The sequence below is a fragment of the Haliotis rubra genome, unplaced genomic scaffold (genome assembly GCF_003918875.1).
Source record: "Haliotis rubra isolate DU_JTF1 unplaced genomic scaffold, ASM391887v1 Scf497, whole genome shotgun sequence".
NCBI lineage: Eukaryota > Metazoa > Mollusca > Gastropoda > Lepetellida > Haliotidae > Haliotis > Haliotis rubra.
This window is the reverse complement of record NW_025767187.1, coordinates 547,945-567,811: the sequence shown is the minus strand read 5'-3', so window position 1 is coordinate 567,811 and position 19,867 is coordinate 547,945. Positions and strand designations below refer to the sequence as shown.

Below are 19,867 nucleotides of genomic sequence, written 5' to 3'. Positions count from 1 at the left end.
CTCGATGTATCAATGCAGCAGACATGTGTAAACTATGTCCAAACATATTTGTATATGAGGAAATCACATTTCAATTTCCATGGTGGTAAGACTTCCGTCCGTATCCCCCCTAATTTTTTACGATGAGGAAACTTTCTTTGAGTGGCATATTTAGAAGTAGAATATGTCTTTCAGTATGTTCAGATACAATGAACAAAACACGTTAAAACTCATCCTTATCAGATGAGGAATATATATTCAGGTGATATGATTTGACTAGAATTAAATTTAAGGCGGGATACAGGCGAAAGTCTTTCCACAATATTTTGAAGCTATTGACATCATCAAACGTCAAACGATAACTCTTCAGGTCTCATAAAAAATGAAAGTTGGGCAAGCCCTCAATACCACCTAAATATAAGGCTTTGCAGCCCATAGGGCTTACACGAAAACATTGGCTTGCTACGCGCCTGGCAAACGCAAGAGAATTGCAATACGGGCCTCTAACCACTGATTCTCCGTGACCTGGAGACACATGTGACTGAGCGTATGTTGGGACGTCGTCTGTCATACAGACCCTGAAGCAAATACATCCAAGCCGACGCAAGTCTACAAAATGTGGCAAGTCTAGATTTCCACAGCTCCAGGAGAAAGTCTCAGGGCTCCTTTTCGTTATATTATTATTAATTTTTTTCACTATGAACTTTTTTTCTGTAAAATATGTTCACATCAGAGACTAGTTGTTAATCTAGTTCTGACGGGTAGAAGACAAAAGACAAAATGGATACTAGTGCTGTTACATTTTTTAAATTATATATAAACATTCGTCCTTGTCTCGGGATAAATGTATATTTTCCACCAAATGTACATTCGGAGGATATCGAAATCTAGGTTAAGCTATTTGAATCATATTTACAATTAAAAGACCCAAACAATGGTTTGTTGTCCAAATTTTTGGTTTTCCATATCTTGTCCCAGTCTGTATCACAGTCACGGAACGATATTTGTTCCCCTTCCGTCTCTAGGAAAACTCACTGCAGGGTTCGGGTTATAGAGTGCCATACCAAACACCCACAGCTGGCGGGACCAACATCTCCAGTAACATTTACATCTGCCAACGCTTAATTCGCAAGTGGTGAGGCAATAAGCTAATGAGGCTAAGGGTCTAATGAGGCCTTATATGAAGTCTATCATCTAAGCACGTCTAGCTATGTATGGCGTAAGTCACTGCTTGAAGAAAGGCTCCTTTAGAATGTTATTTGGTAAATATTAGTAGTTCCATCATATTGGAAAATACATAGACTAACGCTTAGTGTCTGAACATACATAATTTTGATAGTAACAAACAAACCCATTTAAAATGAAAAGGAGCCCCAGGGAGACACGAGATTCAGTCCGGCCTGACATGGCAGTTACATATGCTTACTTTGTAATCCGACCCCCAAAGTGAGTTAGGTTTCTTGCAGATGTTAACAGACCCTGGACCTGAGGAGATCTAGACTTGCTTCATTTAAGGCTTTAGCATTGCAGAGAGGGCTTGGCAGTAGGGAAAATAATGTGGTTCAGGGACTGTGAGACAGACTAAGCAGTAAGGAAAATAATGTGGTTCAGGGACTGTGAGACAGCCTAGAAAATGCATGACAACCTACACTTCATTGTGACTATGATTAAGGCATCATTTAAAACACAAGGGTTATTTCCTTTGCGTTAACTGACAGGCTTTCGGTGTCAAATTATTTGGAGCTCCGGCCAAAGGTAATGTTATGCTGTCTGGAAATATGGCCTTTTTGTAATGCTTTGGTTGCACATAATGATAAGTGATTGTTGTACATATGATGTTTCTGAAGGATAATCTCAGCTGACTAATACTTTGCACGTGTTTCCCCCCACTCTTTCCATACCCGTCAAAGTTAATTTTCCATATATATGTCTGTAAGAAAATACTGTAAAGTAATGGTATGGCTGAATTTGGCCACCTGAGGTAGTGACCACAGCACTCTGGTTATACTGCACTGGGAGAAGACAGAGCTTGGCAAGATACCAATAAATATGCTTGTCATTTAAACCTTTATCTGATGTTTGTGGAATGTGATTTTATAATTGAAGATGCTTCCTGCACCTGTACCCCAAATATAGATGTTGTTAGTCTGTGAATCTTCCAAATTACTTCGTCTCTTTTTTTCAATTGAAATTAAGATCTTTGCCTTTTATCCAAATAATATATTTTCAGTCTTAATGTGCCCATGTCGGGAATCGAACACCGGTTTTTGACCTGACAGGCGAACACTTTAACCACGAGCCTACCCCATCATTCCTTGATGATGTATACATAGGTACATTTATTATACATTCAGTTTTGTCACCATATATCCTTCAGTTTTTATGTTAGTACTTGATTTGCACACTGATAATTTAAAAGAGGAATATAAATAATGATTGTTTGCGATCTTTATCCAATTTAGTTTTCCATTTATCTAGTAATTTTCAGTTTCTATTTCCTGGAAATTCTGTACGAAGGTACTTTTAACAGTTTCACCCAATAACAGTAAAGCATACAGATAATACGTTTCGGTACTTTGATAGATTAATAAGTACATATTATATTCCATGATAAATGAGATACCAATATGATTAACATAATTATATAATGTATAACAAATTAGACAGCAAAAAGCAAAAGCAAAAAAAGAAAACGCATGAGCAACATAAATGCTGTCAAGTAGTAAGCTTTCAATAATTATCGAACCTGCTTAGTTATGAGCTAATTGCAATCACTACAATTTTCTATAGTCTACCCAAGAGATGGTAACAAAATAGGTCTACAGTATATTCCGTCGGGTAACTGAAATTTGAGAAAACGTCCGTATGGGATGATACCTGTGTTCCGAATCAAAAAGAGGTCATACCAAGTATGTGCATTTTCACACATTTACAACAGTAATTTACACCGGGAATCATTAATACATTGTAATCATCTTTTATGAAAGTATAGATAATGAAATTTTTCAGTTATGATCAGTCGGATAACTCATACAAGTGAGCACTAAAATTAGGGACCTACCGGTTCATGTCTGTGTGAACACATCTGTCTGTGTTTTATTGTAATTAGCAGTGTCTCCTTGTATAGCATATATAAGAAGTGTACCTAAGGTCAGTTATTTAAACTATTATGTAATTTCCATTACAAAAAAGTATAAACGATATTACCTACTGGTCAGAAAGACTTATCAGTACCCCAACACCGATACACGGATGAAACGAGTATTTCCTAACGTTAGTAAATTTGGGTAATACACTCATTTTGTGTGGTGGTAGTACGTTTGTTTGTTATTTAACGCCACACTCCGCAGTATTCCGGTTATATGGCAGCGGTCTGTAAATGATCAAGTTTAGACCAGGCAATCCAGTAATCAACATCATGAGCATCGATCTACGCAGTTAAGATACGATGACATGTGTCAACCAAGTCAGTAAGCTTGACCACGCAATCCTGTTAGTTGCCTCTTACGACAAGCATGGGTTGCTGAAGCGCGATTCTAACCCGGATATTCACGGGTCGGATGTTGTATTGGATATATTCACCTCTAAACATTTTACAGACAGCCGTGTCATGGTCAGTCCCATAATGACTAATATTATAATACAAGATAGAGTTTAATAGGGTCTGGGAAGACAACTATGACTCACCCCACTGTATCATTTCTGACTTTTATACAACTGTGCTTATACAAATAGCTTCTTCAACTTCAAACTTTAAACTTTGTATTTCTGTTATTCTGTAATATTCTTAAATACAAGACAGAGTTTAATAGGGACTTGGAAGACAACCCTGTCTCACCCCACTGTATCATTTCTGAGTTTTATACCACTGTTTCCATCTGTTATTTCTGTCTTACACAACCGGTAAATTCCGTTGACATACGACTCCTGGCTGAACAGAACGATACAGGATGGAACGACATGCGTGACGACAGAGTTTAGAAATGCATGCACCGTCATCTTCCCCCGACTACAGCGTAACTACGTTCACTGTGTGCATTCCGTACAGACATGAACAGCTCAAATAGGGTCAGAACAGGGCTGTATATCATTGCAGTGTTGAGCAGACACACTAGATAAAACTCTAGACAATCTATAGCAGTATCAAAGTCTATACATAAAACTGTCTATATGTATATAACGGTTTTAAAAAGTGGTCGACTTATGAATATTAATCGACATCCTCTCCAAAAATAAAGTTAAACCCATGAATATTCCGTCCTCAAAACACAACTTCATGACCGGTTGTACTTGTATAGTATCGTTAACCACTTATAATACAAGATAGAGCCACAACAGGTAGATACAGCAGATTACCCTAGACGATATATAGCAGTTAATACTACATGCTTTACCTGTTAACGCTTCTATCTGTCTTAAGCTATGTGTAGTTAAGTGACTTCCTCATGCTATTGCAGTCCTACTTTGTACTATATAAACACTTCCCTACACTGGTATATATGCCTCTCAATCTATTCTGTTCATTACCTGCTTGATTACGGTGTTAGAACCTACACCGAAACGTCGCTCTCACTGGATTAAAGAATTTGTTCATCCATATAGTGTTATCCTTCCTCACTGCTTCTAAACGCCTCTCAAAGAAGATGTATAGCAGTATTAAAGTCTATATCTAAAACTGTCTAATGTGTATGTAGCGGTTTTAAAAAGTGGTCTACTTATGAATATGAATCGATACGGAAGTAAGCCCAAGAATATTCCATCCTCAAAACACAAACTTCATGACCCGTTGCCCATGTATAGTATCGTTAAACACTTACAATTCAGCATGGCCTGAACCATGTGTTCTGACCATGACGATGAAGCTATTAGTAAATAGTAATACAAGACATAGAAGAACTCTTACTTGTAAGTGAGTCCACCTGAAGCAGACAGAATGAAGCGATGAAGGAAAGTGACCCAACGTCCGTGTCGAACTGCGTCTCGTATTTACCATAAACCTGCGTACAATGTCAATCAGGACCTGACCGTCTCTTATACAACGCTGAACCTGCTGGGGCACGCTGGAGGATGTGACTTTTCACGGCTTGGTCTGGGATAAGGAGCACGTTCCGTTGAACCCAGAAGCGAACCGTTTGAGGAAGCATATACCTAAAAATGGCCCCTTGCTGCAAGAAGATGGGTCAGAGGTGATAGACGCGTGGACAGAAATAAGTTCGGGATTTTGACATCTTTTCTCTCAGGTTTTTGCAGATGAGCGCTTTCGTAAATATAAGGGAGTGTGTGTTTCGTCATTTCTTGGAATCATCGTGTTTATGAAACGAATTTTGTCACTTGTTGTATTTGTTTTAATTTACTCAATACATGTCAAAGTGTAATATTTATCTGAGTGTATAAAGCCATGTTTCAGCCTTTTTTACATAAACCAAAACCTACCAAAAGTACATTTTGTTCTAATATACAATGCGCAGTGAGACAGTTTATGTCTTAATGAATGAAACTAGAAAATATGGGTTTGTTGTCGTAAACATGTGTAAGCATTTATTTTCACCATAGCGTGAAAATTTTGTATGAATGCGTTCATTGTTTACGATATGTTCATGACACTATAAGGATCATGTACCAACTATCGGTGAGGCACTGATTGTACGATGATTGTAAGATGAAATAAGGATTACCCTAAAATGGTAAACATTTGAGCGCCTTCTTGGTGCCGCCGTTCGTGTATTCTGAATAAATGGCAGGGACGTAGCTACCATTATAAGAAAATGCCCGGGCTTACACATGAGTTTTGCTAAATAGTTTGGACAAGCCCTCAATACTATCAAAATATAAAGCTTTGCAACCTATCGGGCTTACACGAAAAAAATGGCTTGCTACGCGCCTGAATGGAATACAAGTGAGAGGGGGGATTTAGTACCTAATCGACTTGCTGCATTTAAGTCATACCAAAACAGTAAAGGCTATGCGGAACGATAAAAAATGCGGTTCGGGGACTTGGATATTTCTAATGGGGACGTAAATTCAGACTCAATCACTAATAAAATGCCACTGGTGATGTCATGTACGAACCTCTAAACAGCGTGAAGAAAAGTTCACAAATGTATCATTCCGCGGCAAATACTCGTTAAATCAGATGTGTGAACTGGGAGTCCATGTAATTATTGATATTTTATGCCCTAATTAATCAAAATCGATTTAATAACCAATGTTACAATACAACTGATCAGAACTTCGAATACAATGGAACTATATCCTGCACGTGTCTGGTCGCGGACTATTTCTTTCGTTTGGTGCTACGGCATGAATAGACTCGTTTATCCAGTTTCGTAAACACCTGGTGTCACCGCTGATCTCGATTCGTGACTGTCGGGTCTTCGGTTTGTTGCTTCTGTTTGTTTACTCCTCTCCTTACGATACAAACGTTGTTTAATGTCAGAAAGATATGGACGGTCGGTGTTTTGGTTTTTTTAAAGACAGACAACAGGTCCCTTGTCTGTTGAATATTGTTCGTGTAGGTCAAGACATCCTTAGTCGTGTCTCGTCTGAATTGAGACACTGTTAAATATATAATTTACCTGATTCGTTTATAAGTTGTTAATTTGCTTGAATGGAGCTAGTTTGTTCTTGCAAGGACTGCCAATTAAGCCGAATGAAGTTCCCCTTTAACTCTTCAACGTCATGCATTTGTAAGATGGTTTAAGCACGAACAAAGAGAACGAGTGTCCTAGACAGTTGATGTGGCAGAATTCAGGATATCAAGATATCGCATGTTGTGTAATCAAATAGAAACATGGGGAGGGTTCAGTTGTCTCCAAAGATATTAAACATTTTTCAGCCCGCGAAGCTTTTGTTGTTTTATGGCCCCTTATTTCGTGCGTCTGCGACCCAGTTTTTAACTGCGGGGTTCTTGGAAAGACTATATACATCCCCAGCAACATGTTTATTGTAAGAGGCGATCACGTGAACCCGGTCGGGGACGGTGACTTGGTTGATAGCTAGCTCCTGAAGACCCGGATTCGATTCCCACATGAGTTGAGTTGGGCTTTACGTCACATCGGCATTATTTCTAGGAAAGTGGGCAGTGACACGTCGGTATCAAATTGAACAGCGTATCAATACGGTTGCCGCAGTTACGTTGTCAGCATGTCATTGTATCCCGTCTGTCTGTACAGATGCTCATGACATCAACCCCTGGATTGTCAGATACAAACTTATAATTTACAGGAGGTAAATATATAGCTGGAATATTAGTGAGTGGGGAATTAAATAACAAACAAACAAAACACTATTTTATTGGAACATTATCTTTAACAAATATTCAACCGATACAATACATGGACGATGCTACACTGTAATTTCTCCCTAACAGGGCCCCCTGGGCGTGTTTCGTCAGGATCTTCTGTGATGTTACGACTGGAAAGCAGCCTCGGGGCTTTGTTTTAATGGCGTAGCAAACAAAAAGCCATTTGTGGCCTCTCAAACACTCAGTGTTGCGATGGGGTTGACTGACAGATTAGTTAGCACAGAATATATTACTCGAACCAGAGACCATATAATATGGTCTCTGCTCGAACTCAAACATATCGATGCAGCCATGTCCTCATATCTTAGTGAACACCGGGTGGTCGGTGGATAGAATAGCCTCGCCTTGATCACTTCTTTGAGATGCATTTGGAGGTTCGAAGCAGTAAGGAAGGGTAACAATATATAGATGAACAACTTCTGGCTCTCGTTGTAATAAAGAAATTGTTCATCCATATCTTGTTATCCTTCCGCAACCTCTAACTACATCTCCAAGTAGTGATGGTGGTGAGAATATCCCACTGTCATTTTGGAACAGACGACAGTAAGTCGTAGATGGTGCTGGTTGTTGGAATAGTGTAAGGCAGGGTTACAAGAACTCACATCTTATGGGTCATCGCTGTGTCGTTGTATCCCCTACACCGCGTAGAATCACCACAGTATATCATACGCTCACTGTACCATTGACAGTAAGCATAATCCCTGTAGGGGAGACCGGGGTCAATTGTAACACTTTTACTTAACTTCTTGTAATTCGATACTAGTCGACCGCTCACCAAGTCAATCGGTACTATCTAGTATATTGGCTTCTTGGCTTTATACCTCAGTGTCATTTAAAGTTCACTATCATGTCGTTACAAAGTTGTTATGTATCAAATGCAATGACTGCAAGTCATGATCACGGGGTAATTGTAACAGGCGGATGGGGCAATTGTAACAAAGAAGGTTCAAATGTAACAATATGTTTATTTTCCAAATAAAATCAAAATAAAATGTGGAAATATTATCTTGATCAATTGAGGTGGAAATGGATTAACATTAAACCCGTGTCACCATCGACATCAAAAATGTTTTGGTAAAATTCTTCTTTCGGTATGCCCAAATATAATACAAAGACTAACACCAAAACATTTCACCCGAGGGCTAATACTATCAACATAACACTGAAAATGTTCTATGATAAAACTAGTAGAGAACTAACATAAAACCTTCCTCATAATTTGCTTCATCATCATAACAAGGGAAAATTACATGGCGCAATTGTAATACAGCGTTACAATTGCCCCCGATGGAAGTAGCCATGTTTCATGCAAAGTCGCATGTTAACCACCTAGGGTTTCTCAAATATTTCTACTTCAAAATATGTCGTAATACCTCAACTTTACACTTGAAAAGTTAATCTCATAACAAGCAACATTTACTGCACTAAGAACGGTTTATTACGTTTTGTGAAAAATTTACTTACTTATGTGAAAAACGATTTTTTCGTCAACTGTATCTCGCCATGAGCGAGCAGCTGAAAAACGCCTGGGCCCCGTTTCACGATGATCTCGTAAGCCTAAGATCTCGTAACTTTCCTCGTAGCATTCGTACGTCCTATACTGTAACATAGGAGGTACGACGCTACGAGAAAAGTTACGAGGTCTTAGGCTTACGAGAGCCTCGTGAAACGGGGCCCTGGATGTGTACGGCAGGAAAGCAAAGGGAAATAACTCTACTCACCTACACTATGCTGGACCTAAAACTTTTAGAGTAATCGCCCTTGTTACCTACACCGAAACGTCGCACTCATTGCAATAAAGAAGTTGACTATCCATAGAACTTTTGTTTTCCTTCATGACTAAAGTATATAGAATACTTATGAAAGAATCGGTTTGCCCTTAACTTATTTTAAGCAGTATGGATCTTTCACAATAAACTAAGAAACCCAGCTGGTCAGGTCATATCTTCGATTTTCCCACACGTGTTATGATATTTTAAATGTATATACCGGTATTTATGAATAGTTAACCTTCCTAGTGTAATGCAGTTTGTCAACAGGATATTCAGATATACACAATCACACTGTCTTGTCAGTAAAGGTCCTGTGAGAGGTACTTCGTCATCATCGTGGTCGAGGTTGAATCTTTCCCGTGTATAAAAATCCATTATTTACTAACAACAACAACCATTATCTGTAGAGTTTGTCATGAGGTGAGGTGAGTCGGGTTCAACACTGAACTCATATAGTGACTTGTACTTCAAATATTTATAACACAAACTACGATATACATTCTGTGTAAATATTTAAGACGGGTCAGACCGTTGTAGCCTCTCATTCTTGTCTCAACCGATAAGATACCGATAAACAGGCTGCAACTGGCAATGGCATAATATTACCCATAATGAAGCGGATATCATGTGAAATTCCCCGTTATTCGTTGGTTATTTTCTAAATATTTATGGCCGCCGGGGAAACAACAAATAAGGTGTCCTTCTCGTCATGAATATACACTAGGTGCTTAATCTTAAATATATTCAGTTCTAAAATGTTGCTGTAACATTGGGGTGTGTGGGTTGGGGGTCGGGGGTAGTTCATTTTCACCCGTATTCACGAGAGTTTCAACGGTCATTTAATAAACTTTCCGGACAAAGGTGGGAGTGCGCACTCCTGCAAACACGTGATATATTTCAGACTCCATGTTTAAAGATGCAGCAGATCATGGTTGAAATTAATCGCTGTCTGACCTCTTTGTCTTAATCAATTAGATTATACAGGATTCAGTCACACTTGGCTTTCAGAGCTACGCTTCACGTTCCAGTTTCTCATACCTTTCTTGGTAATGATCGGAAGCAGCATTGCAAACTCCCGCCTGCCCGACCGCCCGGGACGGACTGTTTTGCGACCGGGCGGTCAGTTTTAAAAAGTTGCACGCCCGATGGTCTGGCTGTTAAATCAGTGTAAGTTTGTAATGTATATAATGAATAAAGCCTTGACTGAAAAACATTTGAAAACGTGTGTTATTGTGACAATAACCTGACATTAAACAGTTCCTTCCTCTTATTAACGTAACTTTCTTTTTATTTTTCTTAATCCAGAAAATTCTGGACTGGCAACTTTCAAGCCAGTCTGGTAACTTTCGAGAGTTACCAGACCAGTTGTCTGGCTGAAATTTTGGGGAGTTTACAACAGTGTCGGAAGTCATGGGGTACGGAAATTACCAGTTCTTCGACTCATGCAAGTGGAACGTACGTACCCGGATCTTCTGTGTGTGACCAGAAATGGAGTTCCGAACTACAAAGAATAACGGACATTACAAAGCTGCGAGGGTGGGTTGACAATTACTTGATTACAGTTTCTCGAAGATATCTGGATAATTTCCAGAAGTCATGGCTTACCTACAAATATAACATTCTGCTAAGGGAATTGCGTATCGCTTATTAAAAATATATGTAAACTAGAACAATTTTCTGTGCTTGAATTAAGGGTTAATCATTTGTTTAAAAACGAAATCAGTGATATATAACACAAAATAGAAATGAAGATCCGTGAAGATCTGGGTTAGAATTGGTCTTTAGGGACCGCTCATAATTTTATTTTATTTTATTTTTATTTATTTTTATTTATTTATTTTTTTTTGGGGTGTGTGTTGATGATGATGATTTTTATGGAGAAGCATGTACAATGTGAATGACCCCTGAAATTTATGTAAAGAATAAGTGACCCCCTGCATGTCATGTACAAAATCAGTGACCCCCCTCCCCCATTCCCATAATTTCTAAGCATAATTTTAAACATATTTTTATGTACATAATCGCAGACCCCCCTAGTAAGTGTGTACAAAATTGCTGACCCCAGCTCCCTAGAACAAAATGGTGATCCCCCTTAAAATCATCATCACCCCCCTAGCCATAAATTATGAACGATCCCTTAGCAACCCATGCTTGTCGTAAGAGGCAGCTAACGGGATCGGGTGGTCAGGCTCGCGGACATGGTTCACACATGTTTTCGTAACAAAATTGCGTAGATCGATGCTCACGCAGTTGATCACTGGATTGTCTAGTCCAGACTCGATTATTTACATACCACCGCCATGAAGCTGGAATACTGCTGAGCGAAGCGTTACTTGAACAACAAACCAACCAACAAAATAGCTATTTCTTTAGAGATTCCTACGCTGAGTAAAGACTTCCATGGCAAGGTTAAATCAAAACATATGAACAAAAACATTAGGCAACTTGAAATTTAAAAAAAATGATTTATCTTTTTTAGCATTTTACTACTGATGCTGTTCGTTGTGAGTATATAAGACATGACTGTCAGAGATGTTTTGTCACTATCACTGCAGGATGTTAATTCAAAACACGAAAATATTAAATGTATTGTAATGCCACGGACCAGTAAGGACTAAATACACATTGACACCCGATACACAGTGAAGGGGGGACTAGAACTATTTAATGATATATCGTTTCATCCACCATGCTCTCGCAACCCGTCTGCACCCTGACAAATGGGAATGGAGTGGACCAGCATGTGTTTCTGAAATAGAACATTTATAGAGTGACCATTGTTGACATCACAGTAGCCGAGAGCCGCGATGCGGTCCTATACAGTGATAGGACCGCATCGCCGCTCTCGGCTAATATTATTCATGAGCATAACATACAGGACTTCATTTAAATTGATATGGTTTTACAATTAAACTGTTGCAATAGCATTTTCAATACAAAAAGAGCAAAAGATATGAGGGCTCGTCCGGGATTCGAACCCGGGACCTCTCGCACCCAAAGCGAGAATCATACCCCTAGACCAACGAGCCGCTCTTATCATCTCACTGAACACAAAGGTATTTATATACCAGCATTACGTCCACTTCCTTCCCACGTAAAAGAAAATCTATAAATAGTCTTAGAGCAGTATTTAGTCTTAAATGTTTGTTATGGAATTCATATACCAAAGAAAAGAAATTTCTGTCTCTTAGATCTCTTGAATATTCACAACACAATCATTTTCATGCTTGCATTGGGCTAAGGCAACATTATACATTTCAGCAAACGCCATCAATATCATATGACAAGTGCGCTGATCGCAAACTGGAAACTTTTGGTTCTATGCGCCAAATATTTTGCGCGTTTCAAAGACGGGATCCTAGTTAAGTGTTTGTTGCTAGGGCACGGAGTATTATCCGCGCAGTAATACATAAGTGTTCAAAATGGTATTATTGCATTAGCATTTACGTTTTATTGACTTTTAACTTCCTTGGGTAGATATCTGTTTACGAAGTGATCACATTTGTAATAAACATATCTACGTGTGGGGAACTATGTTACAGTCGGAGGCATATGAAGAGTGAAAAGCATGTTGTTAGGTTACTTCCGCTGTCAATGTAAACCACCACAGAATTTTTCCAAGCGAAAGCTTTCTGCAACACGTAAACGGCAAAGATGGCCACCCAGACGTGGGATATACCAGATTTTGGTGTCGAAAGAAAAGGATCCTTATTCCTACGCTCAAATGATATGAATTATGGGAGGGCCACTCTCACTTCAAACTGGTAAGACATTGACAGGTTGGGGTATCCCATGTGTGTTGTTTATATTCATTATGCTTGGGAATTTGTTGTAAAGTGCTTCAGGTAAAGTGACAGTCATAGCATTTTCGACAAAAATAGCTAAACATCACGTTGTTTGACGGATATCCTGGGTGTAAATCAAAGTGTTAATCAAAATACATAGAAACAGTGTTTCATTTTCAGACTACTACAACTGACAATAGACTATGGTGTATAAATCACAAAACTTTAACTACAAGGGGTCCACTGCATGTATTTACAGTTAGTCTAACTGAGTAAAAGAACGAGTGAATTTATACAGCAAAGAGACAATACGTATCACAATACATACGTCACCATGATACGTATTTTGACACATATATTTACTTCAGATTGTGGAAAAGCTAGCAGTTGAAACATGTTTGGAACAGCTGTGTTTAGCTATCAACTTGAAACCCTAACATTACAACATACCATATTTCCTCTAATAAGCGCCCAGGCTCTTATTTTTTTCAACAGAGTTCCAGACACGGCGCTTAGGGCTTACTGAGTCTAATTGCCATAATTGTTAGGGAGCTGCTTTACCCCTGGCGCTTATTAGAGACCCAGCACTTATTAGAGGAAATACAGTAGTTTTTAATATGTGACAGACAACAGCAGTGAATATATTTTAGCAAATGTATCATCCTAAATTGTTTATTTTAGCAAATGTAACACCCTAAATCAATTCATAAAATAACAATGATGTATCACTTACCTTTGGTAAATAGGTATGTAATAGGTTTTGTTTTCAATCAGATTTTCACTGATGCTAATAGTCATCATGTTTGAAATCTTAGTGATATATTTTGGAAAACATAATAATTGGTTTATACTCTTTCTGTTGACAGGCATCAAGCCAGGGAAGCTGGAGCCCAAAGACTATGACATCAGCAAAAGTCCAGAGAGAGATCTGTGTAAAGACACGTACAGGAGGATTGGAGACGTAACAGATGGGGTAAGTAATTAAACCAGTGACATCTCTTCATCATAGCCATAGTGGGTCCCCATTATTAGATATACACTCAAATCTTTCAAAAATGTCAAAATGGGAAGCACATATTTTCAATTTTTATGTTTCATTTTTGGTTTTAAAAACCACAATGTTCAAAGCATCTGTGTACATCACCTGTTAACTAAAAAGAAACTTACATAATGTGTGAATGTTTGGAAGGACTGCATTTATCGTGTAGCAATATTTCATTAAGTGAGTGAGTGAGTGAGTTTTGTTTTACGCCGCACTCAGCAATATTCCAACTGTATGGCGGCGGTCTGTAAATAATTGAGTCTTGACCAGACAATCCAGTGATCAATTTCTATGCTTGATTTTTCAGTCCCTACCTATGACAACCTACCAGGACCATGCCCAACAGATTAATCTCAGGAAGAACTTTGAGGAGAGGGAAACCCGCAAACCAATGATAACGATGGAGACACTAGAACACGCTCACATTGACAGGTGATTAGATGACGAAGGGGGAAAGCCTCAAGTGGTGCCAGTCGTAGACATTTACCATGTAGGATTGAAGCTGTATAAGATGGGTATATGTGAAAATAGAAAGGAGATATTCTGTGTGGTGTTGTGTGTAGTCCTGTGCATAGAGCTTGGGTCACAAATCAGTTGAAGTTAAGCAGCGTTGTGACTGTGTTTGGCAGCTTGACTCCTGAGTTTCCACGACTTCAGTCCTGCCCCACAACAAAGCACATGCGATACATATGGTCTCACCTTAGGCAAGTGGGTTTGTTCAAAATTGCCTCTGTTCACCCAGCAGAAAATGGGAATCCGGTGGGATAAGTCATGTGACTATTAACCTTCTAGCGCCTAACAGGCAGCTTGTGTTATCCGAGGTAATAATAATCAGATTATATTTGTGCGCTTTGAGCAGGATATGAAGCCTGGAAAGGAGCGTTATAAATATTCTACATTCTACATTATATGATACACCAGTTAACTGAGGATAGGATTTTTCCTGATTGTGATCTTTGGTTTCAACATCATGCCTTTACTCTGGTTTTTAACAAGACTGGTAAATGTCCAAGACCTTCATCACTTCACGTTATCTTCCCACATTAACCCGACATGAAGTAACTGAAATACTTTTCAAACTGGCAGTATTTTCTCTTCAGTCACCTTACTGATGAACAAACACTTCTCAATAACCATCAGAAAATCATTTCTGGATGTTCATTTGTTCTGTCTCTAGGGACACTGGTGCACCAAAAGAAGGTTTTGGTTCAGTTCTGCCACTTCACGACCCAGATCACAACAAGATGTACATGGAAACCACACACAAGGCAGATTTCGGAGCACCATATCCTTATGAACCAGCACCGGTATGTAGTGAATAAAATATTCACAGTATTACAGATACTTGTATTGTTTCTATTCATATATATGATCTACTGATTGTCGTAACACTAATAACTCCTTCAGAAATAATCCCAGGATCTGTGAAGACACAATTTGGTTGGATCCAAATTAAGCATCATGCTCAAATTTTCCCCATTAAAATGACTGATTTATTACAAAAAGTTTATCTTTTTAAAATTTAATATCGAGAAAATCAAATCTTCTGAACATATTTTCAGTTGAAAAACTACTATTCATGGCCTTTAATGATAAAAATGTTTCCATAATGTAATTAATTTAAAGTTCTTTTGTTATAGTATCAAAATAAAGTATAATATTACAGCCCTAGTTATGACTCTCATAACTGTAGTGCTTAGATCAATTTTGGAATAAGACACTGAACACCTTAAGGGAAGTCATACCATGTTGAAACCAATGATTATTGATAGGAATTCCTTTCATCAAAATATGCATTCCCTATTATGTTCTTGACTTAATCACCTTAATTTATTTGAACAGGAAAGGCCTCCAGATTTTGAAGATCTCTCTCCAGCATACAGAAAATGCAACTCCCAGTTTACAGACGGGGCTGACTACAGGCGTCTTGGACGCAACACGTGGCAAGACGAGAGTGGAATCTACAGCAACACCCACTTCAAGAGACAAGTGTACAAACCTACTAACACCATCCCAAGTACAGTAAAGTTGGAGTAGTGGTAGCATCACGCATGTTTGCTAATGTATATTTGAAACATATTTACACAAAACATCTTGTTTGTCTAAGTCAACACAGTAACTCTATATCATGTTGATATACCCTCCTTTCCAAGGGGTTGTATTCAAGTATTTGTTGATATTACATAGGTGTATTTAGGTCATCTGGTGTAAGTTTGCATGGGATAAATATGTTATAGTCATGAAATGACTGGAAGAACTGTAGAAGCAAAACTCTTGCATATTTAGAGATGAATCACTGAATCTGCGTGACTTTTTAGAAATTTCTAACACCATAGTTATGGTCAATGGTATTTGAATACTTTTGACATTGTTTTATTAAACCTATTGGTATTAGCTGGACTCTTGATGGCAAATCAAATTTGTTTTTAACTTTACCATGTGTTGCAGATATGAAGATGTTTGTTGAGGATTGTATATAAATAAATGCAAAATTCTACCATAATTTTTGTAGTTTTTGATAATACTTTGTTTTGTCCATGATTGAGTGACCAGTATTTGTTTTCGTTAGCAAGGTTTGAGATAATTTTAAACCACAAAGATGAACTGGGCAAGTGTGTGTGGTTTAGCTTCAAACAATATTTCTTTTGTATCAGGTAACCTGTGATGTTATTGAGGGATGACAGACAGCAAAAGGCAATGTTGGTTGTAGACGTTTATCACTCTGATGAAACCCACAAGCAGTGGTCTGTAGAAGGGGGTTGGCTTATCTACAGCTTACACTTTCGTCAAACTTTTTTTTCTGGTGGTAAGAAAATGACATCGTATCATTTTGAGTAAAATTACGAGATAGTGTAACAACGGGAATAACGTCAATAAGAATTTGTTGACACTCTATATATCTAATGACTGATCATGACGAAAAGATGAGCGAAAATGGCTGGTTCAGCTTATCTATTGACCATACCATTTTGACACTGATTTTAAGGGTCAAGTTAGGACCTCAGCTTATCTGTGAGATCATCTTATCTATGGTAATATCCAGTAAGGTGTCTCCTACCCACAGTGTACCCACAAGTTGATTGTGTTATAATATGGTCAACCAAGACAGCATTTTGTTATCACACATACATTCACTGTACTTATCTGGCGTCTCTTCTGTCAAATCTTTCAGCTTCCTTGTCATCCCACCTTGTGTAAACATTTTAGCTTCTATATACATATAGACTAAATACACTTACTCAGCATTCATCTTTTGTTGTTGCAAAAAGTGGTCCTGAAATTTTGCACAATGAATGAATAACTGTTGCTATTCTCAGCAATTGTTTGATGAACATTTTTGAAGTTGGTGTGTAAATAATGAAGCATACCGCTTTAAATATAAAGCATTATAATAGTGTATTAATCTACGTCAAAACATCAGTTACTCATGATGACACTGTTGCTTTAATTAACTGATTGAAGTTCCATTTAAAGGAGAATACGAGTGAATTGCAATAATTTGCTGGGTGAAAGATAAAGTCATCAGAAACATATTCCCAAATTTTCAATTAAATATTATGTATAATTATGTTTTAATCGCGAAAACAGTTTCTGTAAATCTCAGCTTCAGCCATTATGCATATTTCGCTGGAACCCACGTGACGTCAAATGTGCCTGGAGTCCGCCATATTGCCAAAGACCAAGTGCTACAGTAGTACAAATCGTGTTGTTTCTGTCGTTTTTTTAAATGGTACGATGGTGTATTGCGTTGCCTGGGGATGCACGGAATCATCGAACATGGGAAAGAACCACCATATCTTCCGTTTTCCAAGTGAAATGACAGATTTCAGGAGAAATGCGCCGATCATTCCGAGTCTGACGCATATGAAAGAGACATGCATGCATGGGGTATGGAAATCCCCAAGCTAGGCTGCAGATAGCCGAGAGCCGGTGATGCGGTCCTATACAGTCAAGACATGACCCTGCATCGCGATGCAGAGTCATGTCTTGAATGTATGGGACCGCATCGCGGCTCTCGGCTAGGCTGAAGAAGGAAAAAGTACCCACGAGATTCATTTATACTCCAACATTCCCTGTAACAACTTACTGTCAGTGGTATTTTGAACATAAATTAAATCAAGTCCGATTGCCTGTCGAGTTGCCCCCGCTACAAAATGACCCAGCAAATTTGGTCAAATTGCCCCAGTGGGGTAGTCAGAATGCCCCAATTTATTTAAAATGAATAAATATAGGCCATAAATGCATAGTTTTGTCAACTTTGAAATTATGTTCTTCATATATAAGTATATACATAGTTATGAGTTTACTAATGAAACATTTATCAGAAATATTACTTCCTAATAACTTTTATATGAAGAACATAATATTATAATAAGTTGACAAAAACTATGCATTTACGGCATATATTCAATCATTATAAATAAATTTGAACAAATTAGAATGAATGACCAAATTTGCTGGGGCATTTTGTAGCTGGGGCAGTTCGACTGGTATATATTATCAAAATCAGTAAGAGATTTCACATGAACTTGAAAATGTTTCGCTACAACGTTCTTTTCGGTTTGGAGCCCTAAATGATGCAGTCAACTCGAAACATTGCCGAATACAACGGCAAATCATGAAGTACTTGTTGCTTTCATTGTTTTCCATTTTGTCCAATTACGCCCGTCGTCATCAGACTCGCTATTTGTCAGTAGTGTGTGCCGTGAAAGTTGTTCTGTATTCTCATTGGCTGACAGGATGTCATTCTAAGGCTTTGACCGAGTACCATAACTATTTCCATAACCAAACAATGGGGAAACATACGTGGTCCTTACTAAAGTACTGTCGGAAATGCTAGAAAAATGCTTTTTAGCCTTAATATTTTGATAAAGGTGATATATGTACTATGTTGTCAATATATCAACTCGCCTATAGTGTACCTAATTTTTATTTCAATTGATTTAACATTCCCATGCATTTAAAGGGCAGTTTACAGGAGAGAATATGGTACCAAAAAAACAACTTAGGATTTTTTCAGAGTTCAACAACAGAAATCTGAACTAGTCTTTACATTTATGCTAATAATACAGGTGGTGTAAAAATATGAATCAACGTTTTTCTTTAACAAATAGATGTTGAATGTTTGTGTTACTTTACTTAATTATCGTTTCTTTATTGAAGAAATATTAATATAAATGTTAAGTCTTGATAAATAAGTTTCCCGTCATGCATGCACATCTTTATCACAGCGTCCACTAAGGCCAACTATTTGCAGTCAATTGTTGCAAAGGTTTATAAGTTTTTTGTGCTTGAAAAAGACAGAGGTAAACCTTTCATTAGTTTAGAAAGGGTTTATTACAGAACTTGTAGAGCTGTTGGTATGTCTTACCAACAAGTTTAAAATATTGTAAACAAATCAGACAAGACAGGGACCGTCTCAAAAGCAAAACCGGGACGTAAAACCATCCTTGACAACTTTGACAAGGGAGTGATTAGACGGGCGGTCTACAAACTTTATGAGAAGAAGAATATATATATTCTAAAGAAGCTACACCAGTGACTTCGTTAAATCTTTGGCCAATGTTCACAACTAGATTACACTGACCGAATTACATCCATATTTTTGCAATGAAATATACTGTTGACATGCAAAACATTTATTAAAACGTTGCACATTTCTACAATCAATCGATAAGATAACACAAGTGATAGGATTCTTTCCAATGTACAGTAATTCGTATGTTTATTTCAAAACAAACACACATACACAAATGATCCCTTACATAACCAATACGTATACTATACGTTCCCATATTCAACATTTTGAAAAAAACATCTATTTAGATGACCCCTCCCCCGAGCGTGTGCTCAGGTGTCAATTTCACCTGTCGATACCGTGCATGCTGATGACGTAACACAGGCAGTTAATGTTTGTATCAAATAACGTCCCACTACCCCTTATTTTTCTAAGTTTTTGTATTTTCATCAGTAAAAACACATTTTA

At 38.0% G+C, this 19,867-nt stretch overlaps 2 protein-coding genes and 1 non-coding gene across 3 annotated transcripts in view; 1 reads left to right on the top strand and 2 right to left on the bottom strand.

Annotated features, from left to right (window-relative positions):
* LOC124291576 (excitatory amino acid transporter 4-like) overlaps window positions 1-5,123 on the bottom strand; it is a 38,930-nt gene extending 33,807 nt beyond the window's left edge. Inside the window, exon 1 of the mRNA XM_046728596.1 lies at window positions 4,883-5,123. The gene's annotated coding sequence lies outside the window, so the exon portion shown is untranslated. The remainder of the gene's footprint in view (window positions 1-4,882) is intronic.
* A 6,888-nt stretch (window positions 5,124-12,011) lies between these two features.
* Window positions 12,012-12,083, bottom strand: Trnap-ugg. The gene has a single exon. It is a non-coding gene; the product is annotated as a tRNA-Pro (tRNA).
* Window positions 12,084-12,624: 541 nt separating this feature from the next.
* Window positions 12,625-16,378, top strand: LOC124291569 (protein C9orf135-like). Its single transcript, XM_046728589.1, is given in 6 exon segments — window positions 12,625-12,818; window positions 13,706-13,724; window positions 13,726-13,812; window positions 14,189-14,313; window positions 15,059-15,188; window positions 15,724-16,378. Coding segments are annotated over 6 exon segments (666 nt in total). The 5' UTR covers window positions 12,625-12,708; the 3' UTR covers window positions 15,919-16,378.
* The last annotated feature ends 3,489 nt before the right edge of the window (window positions 16,379-19,867 follow it).